The 22258-nt window shown below is 39.4% G+C and overlaps 1 protein-coding gene across 1 annotated transcript; it reads right to left on the reverse strand.

Moving 5' to 3' along the window:
- Positions 1-2836: 2836 nt before the first annotated feature.
- On the reverse strand, positions 2837-9843 carry WNT9B (Wnt family member 9B). Its single transcript, XM_063425588.1, has 4 exons — positions 9725-9843; positions 4851-5107; positions 4353-4618; positions 2837-3505 (listed from the first exon to the last, which is right to left on the reverse strand). The coding sequence occupies exons 1-4, from the start codon at positions 9811-9813 to the stop codon at positions 3047-3049; spliced, it is 1071 nt and encodes a 356-aa protein (XP_063281658.1). The 5' UTR covers positions 9814-9843; the 3' UTR covers positions 2837-3046.
- Positions 9844-22258: the final 12415 nt, after the last annotated feature.

The raw sequence follows: 22258 nt of genomic DNA on the forward strand, positions 1-22258 counted from the left end.
GTCAAAACTAGTTGATTGTCATACATTCACTCTATGACCTCAGTGCCTCTCAATGAGAAGCATTGTATTGCTCAAACATCATCATAACTGGTGACTTCGCTGGAGGAGGTGCAAAGAGGGGACTATCCCAGTGCTAGAATACAGATAGGTTTATTTTAATGGTTATTTTTACTTTTTTTTATTTTTTTTATTTTAACAAAGGGGGTCAGTAGTCTAAAAAACATTAAAGAGCACTCTAATGTTAAAAATAAATATATTGATATACACTTTCTACAATAGATGTTTTGTCCCTCATCTTCTCAACTACCATGCACTTTCTCGGGACCATCTCTAAGTTTGACCATCACCCACCCATACCTTTCCATGGGATCATCTCTATGATAGATGGTTTATCCCTCCCCGTTTTATACATTTTCACAGGATCTGCTCATTGATAGATAATTTGCCCTCCCCCACCTGCACACGTTTAAGGGATCAATTCAGTATGTGTACCCCATACAGTTTCCACGCAAAATAATGAGACACAACAATATTGTTTTTTTTAAAAAAAATGACGTTTTATAGTTGAGCTGTATATAAACAGAGTATAAGTGCAGTGCTTCTTATATACAAAGTGGCAAAATATAAATATATTCTGTAGAACAGATTACTATATACATCTCTCTAAGCACACAGCAGACGCAAAGTGGCTTAATACAGTGGCTATACCATATAGTTCTTTGCATTGGTACACTGCAACTTTAAATAATTTAAATATCCATAGATTTTTATCTTTCCTAAATCCTGTACACGTGAGGTAGAATATATGACTTCTTGATATTTTTTTTTGTTCAATTACAGATAATAGCAAGACTGCCCTGTCTGCTTCTAGTCTCATATGCACAGACCCAGATGTCCAAGTATCCTCCAGAGTGAGTCCAGACAATACAAAATGTAAATAAATAAATAAATGAAATGCGTTGGTGGGAGATCATAGACAAGCATAGAGAATATTGGCAAAAGTCTTCTCTCTAAAAAAAAAAGTGGCCGTGGGCATCATACAAAAAACATCTGACTCTGCATATGGCGTGCCCTGTATTCTATATGGCTAAAACTTACCGATGGAGCAAAGTGGAAGAAATTAGATAACTTAACAGAAACAAATGGAGGCAATATTAACATTATTTTTACACATTCATTAATATGCATTCAATTAGAATCATGGATTGTCAGAAAGCTTTACAGAACTTAATTTTCTCAAACAAATAGTTTGAAGATTCCATTGCTGTTGGTTGATTAAATTCTTAATGTGACCCAATGGTCTGTTGGATAAAAAAAAAAATGTGTTCTTTTATGGATTGTTGTCTATGGAAGAATTTAGAAGACAGCTGTTCTGCTCTCAAATCCGACCACTGAATGTCCAAATCTGCCCATCATCTTGACCACATTCTACATCAACCTCACTTCTGGGATTGTTTGATTTGGGCCATTGTCATCTCTTGCTCCCATGTGCCTATGCGCCATACGATTTCCCATGTTACCGTAGTGATGAATATGTTGATGTTTCCTAAATAAAATAATTAAAAGGGGGGGGGGAAAGGAGCTCTCGGAGGTTCGGTGGCCCCGGTCATTGGACTCCTGCCACATACTCCTACGTGTAACATAGTTCAAACTTTACTCTCAGAGATACAAAGAAAGTCATCAAGTGGTATAAGTACCTACCAGAAGAAGTAATATTATCTTATTTACTGTACCAAAAAGAAATGAATCATATCTTCAAAGCGCATCCATTCCAACATTCTCATCCATTTGGCTTGCAGTGTTATGCCAGTGATATATTGTTACCTATCAAAATGTCAGAGTTCTATCAGTGACAAGGTGAACTTTCAGTTAGTATCTACTGAACTAGAGGGTTGTGTAGTATACAATACTTCTGTGTAGGGCGTACAAACTAGCCTTAGATGGCTAGAGGGTAAAATATCTTGCGTTGTTAAGATGTACAAAGGAAATGTTGCCATTGGCCATTGGCAGGATTAAAATAAAGATCAGGTAGTTATGTAGCAAACTTAGCGTCCTGAAGCGAGTATGAATATATTCTAACCCAACGTTTACACCCACACTGCGTGTCTTCACAGACTGTGTAAGACTGTGTATTTCAGCGAACAAAAAAAGTATGACAATGATTTGGTCACATAAGAAACTGACCTAGCCTCAGTCTTTCTTGTGAATAACTGACATTTAAATATATATTTAAAAAAAAACATATCGATTGCAACTAAACTGTGAAACTGGTAGATTTGTTGAGCAGAGTAAAAATAAAAAATAAAATTAAAAAATGGAAATAAAAGAAAAATAGAAAATGCTTGAACTAGATAGTAGTTTGTTCCTAGAGACAATGTCTACTTTGTCTGTATGCAACTACTATATGAAGCTGATTCTTCAAGGGTAGAGATTATCAGAGCTACTATACAGCAACACTAAAGGTAAAATAGAAGTTGCATGCTAATTAGAAGAGAAAGATGTTTTGTGGTGCGGTCATAGGATTCCAGGAGAGCAAAATGCGTTGGTTCCCCTCTGGTGACTACTACAAAACCATATTTTTTTTTGTTTGATCTATACTCATATGGCTGTTACTTAAATAGTACAGAAAACTGTGTCTTTAACTATTGACCTACGCAGAATACATACTGTACATGGAGACTTTGGGTTATTGACCTGTAGCCGTGAGCCCATTCTCTACTGAGTTTGTACAGCATTGATATATTTACAATATGTGATAAGTTATAGCCACAGAAACGCATAATATGTAGTAATATTTAACCCATGTAAAACAATTGTCATTATCCAATGGGGTACTTTGTGGCTTTACAGCAGATAGACAGGCAAAGCTCAGGTGGGCAAAGTATGTTACTCCTTTGGCACATTCCAGGTTTCTTTTATACCAGGAACTTGATGTAAGTTGGCCCCAGACACTGGAAGTGTGGTTGTCCCATGCAGAGTCCATCAACCACCCATTATGGCTAGTAGATGTTAAGCCACCATGTCCTTCAGTCAGACAGTGTTACTGTCATGGTTTGCAGGTGTATGTGTCTTGTTGCTGTACACATTTTTGGCACTCCACATGGCAACACCAATGCACTTGGCAGTGGCAAGAAAAGGTAACCATCCGAGTTTGCGTATTGTACCCTCTGCCACAGCACATACTGTCACAGGTGGTTTCCCGGGAACACACTCTCCCTGCTGTGCCTGGAGAAAAACGGCTTGGCCGGCAGAAACTGGGAGACTCCTCCAAATAAACAAGATCACCGGAGCGAGGTGAGCGGCCAGCAAATGCGTGTCCCAAGGACTCGTGACCCCCCACCGCCTCGTTACTGGCTCCTAGGACTCGGACCGCATTTTCATACTTGGCCTTGAGCAATGCTCCTGTCTCGTGGAAGGGGGATAGCTGTTTCCAACAAGTGCGAACTGCGCAGGAGCCAGACACTCCATGACACTTACAAGTGGTCTTTAGCCCGCTCTTCACTGCCTATAAAAAATAAAATTATAATACATAAGCCCATATAAATATATGAGACATGACAACAAGCATTTAAATCCCAACATTCTAAAGTAGAACACTATACTGCCAATCAGAGTCAAGTAGACTCATGGCTTCTTAGAGGTCCTGAGTTTTTTTTACTTTAACCTTGTAAGATCCCCATTAATTCTTGAGCTAATATAACATTCCTTCCAAATTGGTCATAAGTTAATATACACTCCAAAAAGTATAGTGAAAGAAGAAAAAATATTGTGTAATATCAGTATATACCTGCCCTGCCCTAGATCATGATTCATTCACCAACTGTACAACAATTTACAGGGTAACTAAAATTATCTGCAGGATATTACGTAAAGCACAAGAGTTGCAGACTGAATGGGAATATCAGCAGTTATACGTACCATAATACGTTTAAGAGGTCAAATTCTAAACTTTTTTTTCTGAAGAATTAATAGTCATACCTATGAAACTAAATGTGTTCCTGGCATGGAACACATGTCTGTGGCACTTATAAAGGGTTATGAAAAGAACCACCGACCACATTTTTTGGAAAACGGTCTCGGCCGCTCTCCTCCATGGACATTTTCCTCAGCACAAGACACCATGTTCTACTCCACCAACTCCACCGATGTAGTGACACTTATGTCACTACATCAGTTGACTTGGAGGAGTAGAACATGGTGTCCAGTGATCAACCTGTTATGGCTTGCCTAGCAACCCATTGTTTCTGAACTCAGATCAGTCAGCCTGTATAAGGTGATTATGGTTTACTAGGCTACGGACAACACCTCTTGTTTATTTGGCAGAACAACTGTGATATATAGATGTGGTTTACCTTTATGCCTGCACTGGTGTTATGCTGGTCGATCTTGGCCCTCGTATCTCTGCCACCTCTTCTCTGACCCAGGAAATTCTGCAAGAATCGGGTGCTGTGCCGAAGGTTGTCCCCACAGACACCCCACTGCCAGGCTCGCTGGCTTTCCAGCCCAGGAGAGTCATCACAAGTGCAACGCTCCATGCGACCAGCACTGCACGCTTTGGCCAGAGAGTGCGTCAGGGCAGCGGATGACACTGCATATAGAAAAGCTGTTTCTTTGAATCCTGCAGTGAAGAAAGACAGAAGAAAGTTGTAAGGAAAAACTAGGACTATGGAAAAACACATATTTGATAGACAGACTCAGTAGGGAAATCACCACTGAAACCAGTGGGCACATTGCATGCATTGGTGACTCCCCTTTCCCCCCTTTTTTTGTTTCACTTCTTAGAATCGAATACTACCCCAACGTGCCAATGAACGTCACATTTCCAGTATGATAACTGTTTGGGGTCTCACCTCGTTTTAGGAGGCTCCCTCGTCCTTGTAGGCTGCAGTTCCACCTTTCAGTTCGCAGCTGAAATTGGCACTCCACGATACCCAAACGAACAGCGTCCTTCAGAGATTCTGCTAGTCCTGGCTCCTTCCGGCACAGCCTCCGTTGGCGCCGTGTGAGTGGTAGAAGCTCACACTGTTTGAGATGGGGTCTGCTGTGGGCAGAGCCAGGTGCAGGTGACAGTGATGTAAAATGAGAGAGAGACTCCTTGCTGGTCAGACTATAGAAAAACAATATAAATAATATATTTTATTTTCTGCAAGGTTTGTAGTTTTTAACTACAAAGAAAGGCACAATATATCTTAAAGTCCACATCTTCGGCCTTTATATTCTGTTGGAGGAATAGGATGTGGAGTTGCACGGTTTGACATTTGCTGTATCGATGTTGTGCTCTAATCAATATAATAGCACTACAAGATATCATGCAAAATTTCATGCTACATACACTTTTGATGGCAAGATTTTAATGGTGAATCCCCTTATCCATATCTTAAATTCTTTCTTGTTGACAGACAACAAAACATGTCTATCAAAGTGATCTTTTCTTTTTTTTTTTTTTGCAAAAAGAAATGTTTTGTAGTCCGGAATAAAAGACAAATGTTATATTTCTATGCACAACTAAAACTTTTGTAGAAGTAAACTTTTTAAGACTGATTGTTTTTACTTTTCGAAAGCTTTCTCTCTCTCAAATTGTGAAATGCAAACCCTCTTTTCGGATCATCTTTTGTGTTGGGATTTCTCAGTTCATTAGGGATTATTCATTAAACAGCGATTGTAGTATATTAAAAAGATAATTGCAAAACGTAGGCAAAAATAGATGATTTTGGGGAAAAAAAAAAACTCTCCATATTGGATCTAGTGACCACTTGGCTATATTGACCTAAAATTTGCCATCTGGCTTTCGGTTTACTGTAATTTACTGTCCAGTGATTAAACAATATATTTTACTAATTATCACCTTACAGGGTTATTGTAGGAATTCAAAATTACTTCAAAGTGAATTCAAATTTGAATAAAAAAAAAAAAAAAGCAGAATCGGAAAAAATAAATCATGTTTTCATGGTCTAACATTTTAAATTCAATTTGAATTCCTGCCAATTTCAAGGCAGCCCCCCCAAATATTAATCATGTGTATAATAATAACTTTTATTTATGTTTTTATTTTGATGTATACTTTAATTAAGGTCAACATATAAAATAATACACGTGTATTTTTTTACATGACAAAAATAGAGGTATTATGTCATTTTAATCAATTAAGTCCTCTTAAAATAATTTTGGCGATTTAATGCATTATTATTGTCCGATATGGGAATTGATTATGTAATATATAAAAGTGTGAAATTAATTTTGAAAAAAACTTCAAACTACCAACTTTTCGCACTTTAGTGAATTAATTAATGTGCTTGATAAAACTTCTTGGGCATTATAGTTACAGAGTTCACTGTAATCTGGAGCAGAATCTGGAGCAGTTTATATTCTAAAAAATAACTCTGTTTATTAGAAGTTTTAATAAACCAGTTGCTGAGCTGTTGAAAGCAATCAGTTGAACTCAGCAGCTTTTAAACGGTTTAATCCAAAAAAGGATTAAATATTCAAACACAAAATAAATATGGATAAATTATGTACTTACATGTTAACTGTTCTAACCCTGCATTAGAAATTATTTTTATATTTTCTACTTTCACCAGAATATATTTTGTATTTTATTAGAAAGCACGGCGATGTATTACATCTTCCAGTGCAAAATTGCCAATTTTGTTAAATTTTGTTATTCCGAAAGATAAATATACCCAGGTAAAACTCCAATGAGAGAATTACAGGCTTGGGAAACTATTGAAAAATAAAATATTACCGGTGTAAAAACATCAAATAAACTTTACTGGCCCACCAGTTTGATGTTTCAGGCTACGTTCTTCTGCTAAAAACCCCCAATCTGTGACTCTTTCTATATAGATTTATGTAAATGTTATGATGGATTATACAAGAGTGACGTTTATTCGCTAAAATCAGAATTAAAATATCTATCTCTCTATATGTTTGGAAACAAAAAACAAAACAGATAAACCTACTTATATGACCATATAACATGTCATATTTGAAATCCAGTCCCGGGGAAGAGTAGAGAGAGGAAGGCGGACAGACAGACAAACAGAGGAGAAGCATGACACTAAAAAGGTGACTGAGTGTATTAACCCTTTGGAAGCCAAAAGCAGTGTGTTGTTCTGTAACAGTGCACTGGAAATACCCAGCCAAGCGTTCGAAAAGAAGGAGCAGAAGGAAAGACAAGTGAATGTGAAAACAGGAAGAGGAAATCGGTGTGAAATAAGTGTGAAAAAATATTCATAAAAAAATAAAATGTATTTTTCAAGGCTGCTTTAACCCTTTTAGTGTTTGACGTAAAGCCAGATTCCAATGAAATAATTTAAATTATTTGTTTGGAAGAGGAGAGAACATTTTGCGATTGTCACTATTACTATAGGATTCCCTGTCATACACGCAGAAGATCTAACAAATATTTAAATAAAACTAAATTTAAAAAGGTTAAATTAAGAAAATTTCAATACCGTTTGAGAATTTTCGATTGCCTCTCTGAATTTAATGCTAATATTTTATGCATATTAGCATAATATACTGTTAAAACAAAGTTATTTATTATTATATCATAATAAATTGATATGCTGTAATCATTTTTAAACATAATGTTTATTATTAATACACAGAAATATTAAAAAATATTTTTTGTTTGTTTTTTTCATTGATGGCTGTTTAAAAATAAATAGTGAATTAAAAAAAGTATAATATTTGTCTCAAATTCCGGCAGGCCCTATAAGCATGATTGTTTCTTAATATAAAATATTAATGTGATATACTGTATTCCGTTTTGATTGAGACTAATGTCGTCTTCCCTCATGTTATGTCATTTATACAACAGTGTGTATTTCCCTGCACTACAAAAATAAAGAATTATAAAAAAAAGAAGTATAATATAGCAATTTAAAACTGCGATTTAGTTAAAGTATAATTTTTTAAATGTATTTTATATATTTTTTGCAGATCTAATATTTTATGGTAGTGCCTTTATATTGCTATATGAAAATATAAAATAAAATACATAATAATAATAATTATTGCAAAAACAAGTCAACATTTAATTAACATGCATAATATGCTGTATCTGTTATTATATTTTCCTGATGTGAATTTTCAAATTAATTGTGATCCATCTGCAGTTTATTTTATCTCTATAGATTACAAGAGTTTAAAATTTAAATTTGTGTTTTAAATATGAAAGCATAAAAAAAGACTTTTTTTTAGCATGTCTTCAAACATATACATATCCAATCATTGCACAGAACAGTTAAGTAAAAAAAAATTCCTGCATCTATTTCATTGTGGATGTGTGTCTGTGCTTTATATTTTGTGGGTGAGCTAATTATTTCTCTATGTTGTATAATTCTGTATATTATCTTGGTGTGTGTGCCTGTCATGTGATATCAATGAAAGGATGATGTTCTAAAATCTCAGAGAGATAATCCCTTAATTGAAAAATATTTTTTGATATAATCTCTTTACCTCGTTTGATCGCAGCCTGAAAATTGATTAATCATGACAAGCGATTTACTAGTCAGCGAAGAGGATACTGCAGGATTGACAAAGGAGGAGACAGAAAGGGAGAATGAGAAAGAATTGAAGGAGGAGGTAGATAACAGAGGAGAAGAAGAGAATGGGATGGGAAAAGGTAAAACAGACGAAGAGATAAATGCATGTATATGGTGTGAGATAAAAATTGAGAGATAAGGGTGACAGAGAGAAAGCAATCAAAGAGATAGTAATAAGAGAAAAAAATATATATTACATTTTATTAGATGAGATAAATATCTCTTGTGATTAAATAACATTTTCCGATAGTCATCAATGGGAACTGGAGTTCAGTTACAAAAGACAAACTCAGCTAATTTAATATAATCTAGCACCAAGAGAGAAAAATTATAGAAAAATACATAAAATAGAATACACACAGAGAGGGGGGGGGTGGGGAGGGAGGATTATAGTAAGGTTTCACAAGAAATTAGAAATAAAAGTAGTGATTTTAGACAGGCAGGTAGAGAGAATAGATACATTTGTTCAATCAATGAGAGATACACAGATATGTAGACTGTATCAGTGGACTGTATAGAGGCAACAGATGGGAGTGAAGTTGGTAAAGAAGGAGCTGTAGATTGGAATAGCTACACAGTGTCACTGGAGGAATGATCAGGCTCATAGGAGAGTGGGTATGTGGGACTAAGTCAGAGGGAGACAGGTAAAATGTAAGCGGCAGGTAAATGGAAGAGGGACTGTGAAATTGGGAGAGACAATGAAAATGGGAGAGACAGGTACAATGAGGGAGACAGGTAAATGTGAGAGAGACAGGTAAATTGAGAGCGACAGGTAAATGGAAGAGAGACAGGTAAATGTGAGAGAGACAGGGAAATTGAGAGGGGCAGGTAAAATGAGGGTGACAGGTAAATGTGAGAGAGACAGGTAAATTGAGAGCGACAGGTAAATGGAAGAGAGACAGGGAAATTGAATAAAGATAGGTAAATTGGGAGAGACAGATATATGGTAGTTATAAGCACAGTACATATAGTTATACCAGATAGCTAAGAATAACCAGTAATAATAATGGTAATAATAATAATAGTAATAATAACAGTAATAATAACTAATAATAATAATCAGTAATAATAATAACAGTAATAATAACTAATAATAATAATCAGTAATAATAATAACAGTAATAATAGTAATAATAATAACAGTAATAATAATATTAATAATAATAATATCTGACCCGAAGTAGCAGTCCCCGGGCTGTGGGAGCTGTAGGAGTTGTAGGAGCAGGCTCAGGGCTGCCAGGGGGAGGAGGAGGCCGGTTGGCATGGTTCAGACCCAGCTCTGATCTTCATCTCTCTCCCGGCAGCTGATCACTGGCCGCATGTCCCTCCCGCCCTGCGCATTTAAAGGGACTGGACACGCCTCGACGCTCATTGGCCCGCCGCGGGCACACCTTTATTCTCATTGGACGCTCGGCAAAGGTGTGACTAGTGGGTGGGGCTTACACTTCACCTGAGCCAGCCTGCAGCATGGAGGGCAGCTGTTTAACCCCTTCAGCAGCACATGGGGCCCCTGGAGCACTGTGACCTGAGAGGGCACTTCACAGCCTGGGACAGGCAGATAGGACACCTTGATAAATCCCCCCCCACCCCCCTCCCCTAGAGAGACACAGAAACCCAGGTGATGTATAGCAGACACCATCAAAACACAAACACATATACACACAAACACAACACAGAAAGAGCAAGGTAAATGTCAGCAGACACATTGTGTTTTCTTCTTAAATGCTCTGTAATAGTGCCAAAATAAACATTCCAATAGACAGTGAATAATAGTTTCAACAACACACACACACAATAACACACACAAAATAAATAACACAATAGATATGTCATGTTCACAGATATGACTCCTAGTCGCTAAACCATTTCACCACTAAATTCTTTGTAACATTTAAGAGAATCCATGGGTGCTGAGTAAATAGTTTTAAAAATCATAGTGGCATAATGAAACCACAATCTCATAGATTTTATATGGACAGTCTCACATATAATATTCAGTCCAGAATAGCACAGTAACTGACCATAAACCATAACACAATGCATGTCTCCCACTCCTCTGATAAAAGGATAGTTGGTTTTCAGCAATGTTGGCTGTTGGAATCCTAAAATATTTCATTCAACATTCCAGAACTAATTTTCCTCTCTGTCTGTTGCTCCAACACACACTGACAAAGCTATTTCCTGGACAGTTTGCAATGGTTTTCTGACCTTACAGACTGTCTAGAAATAAATGATAAATAAATGAGGAGGATTAATGATATTGTATTTAAGGTGTGATAAAATGTAAATCACTTGTTCGTTCACACAGGATTGGGGTAAATTAAGTTACTTAAAGTATATAGAAAAAATTCTCACTCTGTGTCTACAGTCAGAAAATCTAGAGAACATTAAATAGTGAATACGAATGGTAAAAACAAAGTTAGTACAAAATCCCCCCAAATCTCTGAGGATTTAATTTAGCTAACCTTGATGTAATATATTGAACTAAGCACAGCTATCTATCTCCCAGAGAATACCTATAATATGATACTACAGAGGGGAGATAACTATACTTTAATTTTGTTGGGATTTCCTATTTAATTTATGGTTTATAAGTTTAACCAATTATTCGTATTGAACTGCCATTTATGATAACAAAATAGCCATTTTTTAATGTGATGAGTGACGCAGTATGCATTATTATTATTATTATAAATAAAAAAAGAAATATACACCGTATTATATTTTATTTATCTGGTCTACGCCCTGTTATATTAGGTGGGATCAGAGTTTGTCATAATGAGAATTTTGTACCCATTGCTTTGTTTCCACCGTTTGCATCCAAATTTCTGACTGTAGACACTAGTGAGAATTTATCTATATATTTTAACTGATTATAGTTAAGGGTTATGCCCCATGCTAGATCTGGTGCTGGCTGGACTCAGTTTAACGAACATCAATTAGTTTCACCAATCTAACGAATTTAAATTAAGTTACTGTTGGTACTTGAGGTAGCTGGTAATAGGACAAATACAGCAGAACCTGCAGCATGATGTGTGAAGAGGCTAAATTCTCCCATTCTTTTGTTAGATTTAATTCATCTCAGGGATTCAAGCACTCCAAGTTATTCAATAAACTTTAAATTGGAGTGAATTTTAAGCCAACATCTAAAATTAATGTTAACAGTCAAGCTGGGAATACAACGCTGATTAATATTTTTTTCCGGGGAATCAGGGATTATCTTTCTCATCGCAAGGTGCGATATATTGAGGCTCTCGTGTGATGCTCCATAGACCTCAGCTGTGCACTCTTAAGCATGCGCAAGAGTACAGCAGTAATGTGTCTCCTGGCAGATGAAGCACTAGGTCACAGGCTTCCCCCAAACTCCGGCCCTCCAGATGTTGCTGAACTACAACTCCCATGATTCTATGAATGAAATAGATAGACTGAGAATCATGGGAGTTGTAGTTCAGCAACATCTGGAGGGCCGGAGTTTGAGGAAGCCTGCACTAGGAGCTAAAGAAGGTCTCTCGAAAGAATATGACAGATGTGAGGGACAGCTTCAGGTAAGTATAATTACCTTCCACTGCACACTACGGCCATCGCACCCTAAAATATGCAAATACGCCTTAAAGTGACAGATCCACTGTATTACAGCTCATTGAGAAGCATAGGAATGTTGTGTGCACCGGTGATTGTGGCTACAGCACAGAGGCTTCTCAATTAGAAACCCCTGATTGGAGTATTCCAAGTTGAAAATCTGTGCTGGGGAAAGAGGGAAGGAATTGCAAAGGCTGCAGACAGCAGTTCTGCAGCCTTTGGAAAGCTGTTTTTAGGTACACCTTCAAATAAGGAAATGCTGAATTAAATGCATGCATGTTTTCATTGGGGGCACATATCTACTAAATAGTGATTTCATTTTATTTTTTTCCCTGTGGAGTGCTCCTTTAAAAAATAAGTAATCCTGGTGGCTCTGGAATAAAAGGTGTCCACGGTTTATGAGGGCCAATTTAGTTTTCAATTTATTTGTAAAGAACACAGAGATAAATTTTGCACATTTTGTACGGATTATTGAGGACCTAAAGGGACACTATAGTCTCCAAAGCGACTTTAGCTTAAAGACACAGCTTTGGTGTATAGATCATGCCTCTGAAGTTTCACTGCTCAATTCTCTGCCATTTAGGAGTTAAATCATTTTTGTTTCTGTTTATGCAGCCCTAGACACATCTCTCCTGGCTGTGACTCACACAGTGTGCATGAAAAACATGGTTTCACTATCAATCAGATGTAACTTACTTTAATTTTTTTTATCTCCTGCTCTGTAAATTAAACTCAAATCACACACAGGAGGCTCCTGCAGGGTCTAGCAAGCTATTAGCAGTGCAGAGGATAAGACATTTTCAATTAAACAGAGTTTGCAATGAAGGAAGTATAAACATTAGATGACTCTTTACAGGAAGTGTTTAGGAAGGCTGTGCAGTCACATGTACAGAGGTGTGACTAGGGTGCATAAACATAGTGTTTTAACTCCTAAATAGCAGAGAATTGAGCAGTTAGACTGCAGGGACACGATCTATACACCAAAATTGCTTCATTAAGCCAACGTTGTTTTTGTGACTATAGTGTCCCTTTAATTTAGTAAAACATTTTCCCATTGATTGCATCTCTTGGCTTCCAATAAATTTTATTACCACAAGTCATGATGCTAACTTTATTTTTGTGTCTGTTCTGCATTACCTTGGTCTAGTGGCGCCAGGGATGGGCAACATTTCGGCACTCTAGATGTTGTGGACTGCATCTCCCTGAATGCTTTTACTGCCATGAAGCTTGCAAAGCATCATGGGACGTGTAGTCCAAAACATCTGGAGTGCAGAACGTTGCCTACGCCTCTAGCCTCTGAAAAAATTGGTGACATTTTCTAAGTCAGAGATTCCGGCTTAACATTCCCGCCGATCTTCTTTAAGTCTTGGGTTGCTTTGAGATGATAGGGTAGGATTGGAGATGTCCAAAGGAGCCGGTGTTATGTATCAAGATATTAGGACAAGGTAGCTGGATTCTGCCAAGTTTCAGTGGGGCCTGTGCTTCCTAAGCTGACTGTCAGCTTTTCCTGTGATCAAGGTTATCAGCTCTATGCCTGACTGCACTTCAAACTATTCCTGATCCATCAAGGAAACTACTAAATGCCGGTCCAAGCTAGATTCTGTCCTAAAGGGTCACGCAGGATCACCTAAAGACGTTAAAGGGCCCTCAGCAGAAAATGTAAAGGGTTTCTTCTCCAAACCGTAGTGGGATTTTATTTTATATGGTATAAGATAAATAGCACATTACACCTAATCAACTCGTTGTTTTTATAGTACTTAGTGAGAATTAATACATTTAGGTAATAATAATAAAAATTGCTAGCTCAATATAGTCGAAAATATTTGGACTATTTTGTCTTAGTTTTTGCAGACGAATTGTCCATGCGGATTAATGCAATGTTTAGTAAACAGAGCCCTCAACGTCTTATGTTATTATAATTTTTTATATAGCACCAACAAATTCCGCTGCGCTGTACAATTAGTGTACTAACAAATATGTAATTGTAACCAGACGAGTTAGACACACAGAAACAGAGGGGTTAATGACCCTGCTCAATGAGCTTACATGCTAGACAGAGTGAGGTAAAGCGACACAAAAGGTAAGGGTAGGGTAGAAAAGTAAGTTGGTAGAATAATATTCACTGAAGACGTATAGTTTTTTTATGACTGTTGAAGGAGAGCAATAAGGTTGGGGGGGGTTAGCTATTAACACTTTAATTGATACGCTTTCCTGAAGAAGTGAGTTTTCAATTAACTAAGAACTAAGCTTAACACTGGCCTGTCTGTTTCAATGTTACAATGAGTCAGGTGGACGGCAGGATAGAGATTTACCATTTAGATAACTGTTCACCCCTAGAGGGTCTGAAGATTGCAAGAGCTTTTCTGCAAATTCTGGAACAAAATCGAATGGGAAATATGAATATTTTAATATTATTGAACATAAAATATAACATTTACAAAATGTATGAGATCACAGTTGCTAATAAAAAGGCAATGGGCACATTTCTCAAAAACAAGGGATGTTTTTTTTCATCTCAATGAAGAGGTCTGGGGGCAGCCGTCCTGTAGTTAAGTCCTGTAATGTAAACCAATGCTGTTTTGTACCTATCGCAATGTTTACGTTGCAAGGCTAAACCCACCTCTAGTCACCCTCACCTGGAGTTTCAGATAAACACTTTATGTAGGACCCTGGACTACTCCTATGTCTAAGTCACCCTGTGCCCATAATAGGTGCATTGTGGGTATTATGTATTTATTGTAAATTGTTTGTGTGCTCTCCTGTCCTGCTGATGCTTGCTACCAAGTAGGTGGATTTTGCTGTGGAGCAAAATGGATTCTCTTAAATGCTGTGGAGCCTGTTGCCTGTTGGTAGCAACAGCAACATGCACTACCTGAATAGCAAGGCTTGTTAATTTGCATATTCAGTTAGATTTGCATTTTATGGTTTTTAGGAGATATATTTCATGTTAGTTATTGTCTTTCCTACCCCTTTATTATAGGTTTATGTGTTATTATGAGTGCCTGTATGTTTCTTCACATGATTTTGTTTTATGTATTGAATTGAATTTGTCACCTTAAGCTTTATGGAATGATCATATGGGCTAGCCTCAAGTAAAAAATAATGCTTTGGATATTGGTTCCTTTTAGAATTAGTAGGTCTGTGTGGATTTTTAGAGATCCAAGTAACAGAGTATTGGACCTGTTGACTGACTGCAAGATACCTCTAGCACTGGGATAAATCAAGAGACCTAGGCCTGAGAGCAGCAAGTGCTTTTGTAAAGGCAATAGAAATCACATCGCCAGCATAGGTAGATATCTGCCAGGAAGAAGGGCTGTAGTGGAATAGGCAGAGGGGATGATATCTGCCTGGAAGGAGAGGTGCTCCCTCCCCAATAGCTAGGAAGCAGATTGGGCGGAGGTACTCTTTCAGAGTACAGGAGCTCTGTCACAGGCTCTCTTACTGTGTGCTTCTGCTACTACAACCGAGTCAGACTCCGCTCTGTGACATTCAACATCCTTACGTATCGCATGAGAAGCATTTAATGAGGCGAGTGTCACTTTTGCCGCACATGCACTTTTCCTGTGATAATCATTAGGTTGGACGAGAAGACGATGAGTAGACTCCTGCACGCAGATGGCACGGGAGGCCGAAGCGAGTCTTGGTGCTGGAAACAAGGTAAGTAAAACATTTATTACCCTTTTTTTTTTTAAACTTAGTAGGGCCCTGAGTAGAACACTAAAACGTTAGTAATACAAGTTTAGTATTTATTTATTTATTACTGCCATTTATAAAGCACCAACATCAGCGCTGTACAATAAGGGTAGAACAATCAATACAAAAGGTAAAGATTTCTGTCCAAAGTCATAAAATGTAGAAACATTTGCCAATCAGATATTTTAATGAGTTTCTTATTTTGACCCCAAATATTCAGTTCCTTTGACAATTTGTCACAATCAGCGACGGGTGGGGGCCCTAAATACAAATTGGGGGACCTAATGTCCTCCCCCTGGCCCCCACCCCTGTGCAGCGGGTGGGGGCCCTAAATACTAATGGGGGGACCTAATGTCCTCCCCCCTGGCCCCCACCCCTGTGCAGCGGGTGGGGGCCCTAAATACTAATGGGGGGACCTATTGTCCTCCCCCTTGGCTCCCACCCCTGAGCGGTGGATGGGGGCCCTGAATACAAATTGGAGGGGGACCTAATTTCCTCCCCCCTGACCCCAACCCCTGATCGTTGGGTGGGGGCACTAAATACAAACTGGGGGGGGACCTATTGTCCTCCCCCTGGCCCCCACCCCTGAGCGGTGGGTGGGGGCCCTAAACAAAAATAAGGGGGGGAGACCTATTGTCCTCCCCCCTGGCCCCCACCCCTGAGCGGCGGATGGGGGCCCTGAATTCAAATGGGGGGGACCTAATGTCCTCCCCCCTGGCCCCCACCCCTGAGCGGCGAGTGGGGACCCTAAATATAAATGGGGGGGACCTATTGTCCTCCCCCCTGGCCCCCACCCCTGAGTGGTGGGCGGGGGCCCTAAACAAGAATAATGTCCTCCCCCTGGCCCCCACCCCTGAGCGGTGGGTGGGGACCCTAAATGGAAATTTAACCCCCCTCCCCCCCAGGTGACTAGGGGTCCCCAAACCCTCCCCCTCCCCAAAAAATAAACCCCTACCTACCCCCCTCACCCTAAAAATAATGAGGGGGGACAATTTAACTAAGTACCTGTAAAAATAAAAATACATTTACCATTCAATGTTTTCTTTCTTCTAAAATCTTCTTTTTTCAGCCCCAAAAAAGGGCAAATAAATATCCATAATAACCGACGCAATAAAAAAAAAAAAAACGAGCGCCAAAAAAAAAATCCATCTTCACCCTGCGAGGGCTCTGCGCAGATTGAGCTCTGCAGGGCGGGGGAAGGCTTATAAAGCCTTGCCCCGCCCTGCAATTAGGCTCAGGGCACTCTGATTGGTGGGTTTAAACCATCCAATCAGAGTGCTCTGACAGGTAAATGAAGAGACTGACAGGTAAGTCTCTACATTTACCTGTCACAGCACTCTGATTGGTTGGTTTGAAATCCACCAATCAGAGTGCTCTGTGTCATTTTACACAGCGTGGGAAAGTTCTTTGGAATTAATTAATCCAACAATCAGAGTGTTATGAGTCAAATTACACACGTGGGAAAATTCCAAAGAACTTTCCCACTCTGTGTAAAATGACACAGAGCACTCTGATTGGTGGATTTCAAACCAACCAATCAGAGTGCTGTGACAGGTAAATGTAGAGACTTACCTGTCAGTCTTTTCATTTACCTGTCAGAGCATTCTGATTGGATGGCTTAAACCCACCAATCAGAGTGCTCTGAGCCTAATTGCAGGGCGAGGCAAGGCTTTATAAGCCTTCCCCCGCCCTGCAGAGCTCAGTCTGCGCGGAGCCCTCGCCGGGTGAAGATGGATTATTTTTTTTTGCGCTCATTTTTTTTTTTTTTTATTGCGTCGGTTATTATGGTTTTTTATTTGGCCTTTTTTGGGCTGAAAAAAGAAGATTTTAGAAGAAAGAAAACATCGAATGGTAAGTTTATATTTATTTAATTTTACAGGTATTTAGTTAAAGGTCCCCCCTCATTATTTTTAGGGTGAGGGGGGTCGGTAGGAGTATATTTTTTTGGCGAAGTGGTGACTAGGGGTTTTTGGACCCCTAGTCACGGGGTAGGGGGGTTAAATATGTATTTAGGGCCCCCATCCGCCGCTCAGGGGTGGGGGCCAGGGGGGAGGACATTAGGTCCCCCCCCTTATTTTTGTTTAGGGCTCCCACCCCCTGCTCAGGGGTGGGGGCCAGGGGGGAGGACATTAGGTCCCCCCCAATTTGTGTTTAAGGCCCCCACCCACCGCTCAGGGGTGGGGGCCAGGGGGGAGGACATTAGGTCCCCCCCCTTATTTTTGTTTAGGGCCCCCACCCACCGCTCAGGGGTGGGGGCCAGGGGGGAGGACATTAGGTCCCCCATTTGTATTTAAGGCCCCCACCCACCGCTCAGGGGTGGGGGTCAGGGGGGAGGACATTAGGTCCCCCCCAATTTGTATTTAGGGCCCCCACCCACCGCTCAGGGGTGGGGGCCAGGGGGGAGGACATTAGGTCCCCTCCCCCCCAATTTTTATTTAGGGCCCCCACCCACCCACCGCTCAGGGGTGGGGGTCGGTTGGGAGGACAATAGGTCCTCCCACCTTTTTTTACTTTAGGGCCCCCTACCGCTCAGGCAGGGGGGACCCTTTTTTATTTTTTTTTTAACAGTGAGCAGCCACAGGCTGCTCACTGTTTACTGAACATGCCCCTACTCGCGGTATAGCGAGTAGGGGCATAATTTACTAATACTAAGTAATCTTTACTTAGTATTAGTAAATTTGGCTGAAAGACCAATTTAGGTCTTTCAGCCTTTTAGTAGATAGCTCCCTAATACCGTGGGAATTAGGGAGTTATTTACTTATTCATTCCAGTCATTACATTGACTGGCCAAGTAACTTACATTTTATATGAATGATTGTTCCTTGATTGTTGTTGAAGTGTTGCAAATGCTTACAGCTCAATCCTGGCTATGTTTGTATACTTTTTATTTGAAATTGTATACAGTGTAACATTCTTCTTCTTTCACTGGGTAAGTATATTCGTACTTAGGCAATACTGTGCTTCGGAACTTCGGCACTTCGGCAATTCAAATATTCGGACATTCGGAAGCACCCGAATGTCCGAATTACCCGAAATTCGGCCGAATTTTTATTCGGACCGAAACGAATTGCAAATGTCTACATTGTGTGTTGATCAGAGAAACTTTTGTACGTAATGTCTGAAAAGTAAAGAATGAGAATCTTTGTTTACACAGACTACTCACCTTAGTTACAATGTTTTTAAACAGTTCTTGTCAAACAGTAATTCACAAACAGATTGATATGTAGACAAATTGGCAGAACGGGAATTATAGAATCCTCAGTACTCAGAAGTAGCCAGCAGAGGGAGACATTGCTCACTTAAATGATAAACCGAGTTCAAAAGATAAAAGTGGGTACAGCTTACATATATTGTGTCCCAGGAATTGTCAACCTGACTCTGTGTTCATGTGTTTATATTATTTTATATTCGTTTGCTCTTTCGGCCTGCATTTAGCAAGCTGGAGAAAGTAATAAAAAAATAATAAATATAATAATTTCCATCCCACAGCCTTGAAACTTCAAGTCAGCTATATTGATTTAAACCTTACGAGTTAATAGGACTTTTTAGTAACAGCACTTGCGTTTCTATAGTAGCAGAGACTATCCACCAATCAGCATTTCTCTAAGGTAAAATATGCTTTAGAACTTTTCTAATTTTACTTTTGTTCACAAGCCACTGTGGACGGTCAACTCCATTCTTCACGAGCCCTGCCTTCTGAGGGTTTGAGACTCACACTAATCCTGCTCTTTCTGACCCGACAAGTGGTTTGGATGCAGCCAGTGTGCTTAGTAGAGACCATCTTCAGGACAGGAAGGACGATGAAGTACTTCTAGATACAAGGCCAAGGAGCCAACTTCTCCCACCAAAAGCATCTTAAGAGAGTAAGCCTTATTTTTGACTTTTTGGGACATTGGACTTGGTCCCACTATATCATTTTTAGTGTTAGCAATAAAGCAAAAACGTGACCTCATAAAGGCAGAGTTAGGGTTACTTCAGTATCCAAAATATACACGACAAATCTCTACAAATTCTCACTCTGTGCTGCTAACGCTACCCCCTGTTGCCCCAAGCAGGCTGCCTCAAATGCAAAATAGAAAATATGAAGGTAGTGCTACAAGACGCAGTGGAGCACACACACACACACGCTACATACAGCTTTATTTCAAGGACACAGAATATAAAAAAGATGGTTTGCCCCATTATAAATGCCAAATGTCCTGCATTGGTATTGATAAAAGGCAACCCTGAGATGGACGGAGCTTTTACGGCTAATCCAATCTACACTCTACACGTTTATGTGAAAAGAGCAGCGCCCTCTGGTGGTTGAACAGTTTTGCAGTGATTGTGTGCAAACCCAGTAAAAGAGACATGTACTGGTATTGAATAGTTAGAAGGAAGTAAGGGCGGCGCCAAAGTCCAGTATCAGTAAATAATAAATAAGAACCAGACCGAATGTAAGTGCAAAGAGTCTAGATGGAATGATCTTTGTTAGATCAGATAAAGAGTAAAGTGCTTGATCGGGAGTCATATCCTCGCTGTCTATATCCGGGCAGATCCACTCATATGAAAAGACAAATCATAAAAGGGACCAAATAGTGTAATAAGTTCAATCCAATGTATTCAATATGTAGGAGAGATGGTAATAGACTCACATTTGTAAGAGCTATAGCTAGCTCTAGTTTGAAGGGCGCACAGCAGTACAATCCCCGCTTATGGAATATGCAGTAAACTTCTTCCGTCAGAGGTATGTCCAACACTCAGGAGAAGGGTAAAAAGAGACAACTAATGGTGCTCACTGGATAAAACAATAGTGAATAAGATAAATAAAATGGTACTCACAAGCAAAGAGCAGGCTAACTGCTCTCTGATGATAACGTGGGTGGTATGATCCCCACCTAGGATTCCTTGGAGTCCAGGAAATTAAAACGCCAGGTAGAAATAAAATAAGTAGAATTTGTATAAAAAAGATGATTGGCACAAAAAAAGTGACCAATTTAAAAAAAAAAATTGTTAAAATACACAATTAAAATTATCCACAACGCGTTTCGCCTTTCAGGGCTTCTTCTGGAATCTTTATTCCATTTTGAAGAAGCCCTGAAAGGCAAAACGCATTGTGGATAATTTTAATTGAGTGTGTGTGTCAGTGTGTATGAGAAATCAGCGAGAGTTTGTGTCTGTCAGTGAGTTTGTGTGAATGTCAGTGAATGTTTGTGTGTCTGTCAGAGTGTGTCAGTGTATGTGTAGCTGAGATGTGTGTTTCTGTCAGTGAGTGGGTTTGTCAGTATGTGTCTGTCAGTGAAAGTGTGTGTTGGCTAAATAGTGTGTGTGTGCCAATGACCGTCTGTCCGTCAGTGAGTGTATGTCAATGTATGTATCAGTGAGGGTGTGTGTCTATCAGTCTGTCGGTTTGAAGTGTTTTTTTTTTTTATATAATAAATTTATTACCCTGTGATTTTATTTTCTCTTATTTGCCACGTTAATTTTTATCCCCATTTATAAAGCTGCAGAACTGGTGTCTGGCGCCCTCTAGTGTACATTTGGAATATTCCTACATTTGCACTTTTTTTTGGTTTTGTTCGGTATGAGGTCTTTTGGGACAACCATGATCACCATCTCACTGGCAAACACTTGCATAGATATCAATCTGGGAGCCATGTGAGCATCAGATACAACAGTCCACCAGTAAATATACCAGTGGGTCAGTTCAGGTACAGACCACCGTCAGTACACACATCAGCTCAATCACTGCCTTCTGTCTTACCCCTGCTGAACTGTGCAAACACCCCAACACACCTCTTACGATTTTAATTTTCAGAAGAATTGTTTGAGGCTACAGTCCAGAACCCCCTTGCCAGCACTCTTATGTCCACCGGTAACTGTCACATTGGTGAAAGAACAAAAAAGTAGGTTTGGGCAGACCCAGTAGCTTCTTCAGCAGGAAGACTTTATTGTGGAGTACAAAACATGTAGACAACGTTTTGACTCCCCTGAGCCTTTGTCAAGTCTTGGCAAAGGCTCAGGGAAGCCAAAACGTTGTCTAAATTGGATTTATCTGGGTTCGGGCACCCTAGTGGGAGTACTTCCTGAAAAAAGAGTGTGTGCAAGGTCCTATGAAAATTCTACAAGATTGGTAGAAGAGTGAGCCTCCACCAAGGTCCTGCAGAATGAGTCATTACTCGGCTCTTTAACGAAAGGTCTTCCAATCGAACCAGTCTACCGAGCAGGGCAACAGGATCAAAGAAATAATATAAGACCGGTGTATAGAACAGGCAGGCCTCCTGGCAGTATTATTGAGTAGTCTACTTTTGCAATAATAATGTACTCAAATCCTGCACGTTCTACAAATCTTATCTCTTTTATAGAAAACCAACACAGCAGAAACAATGAAATGCTTTTTAAATCAGCGCAACAGTTTGATAAATTGCCACTAGAGGTCAGTGTGTGCAAGGAAATCA

Source organism: Pelobates fuscus, chromosome 6 (assembly GCF_036172605.1).
Source record: "Pelobates fuscus isolate aPelFus1 chromosome 6, aPelFus1.pri, whole genome shotgun sequence".
Taxonomy (NCBI): Eukaryota; Metazoa; Chordata; class Amphibia; order Anura; family Pelobatidae; genus Pelobates; species Pelobates fuscus.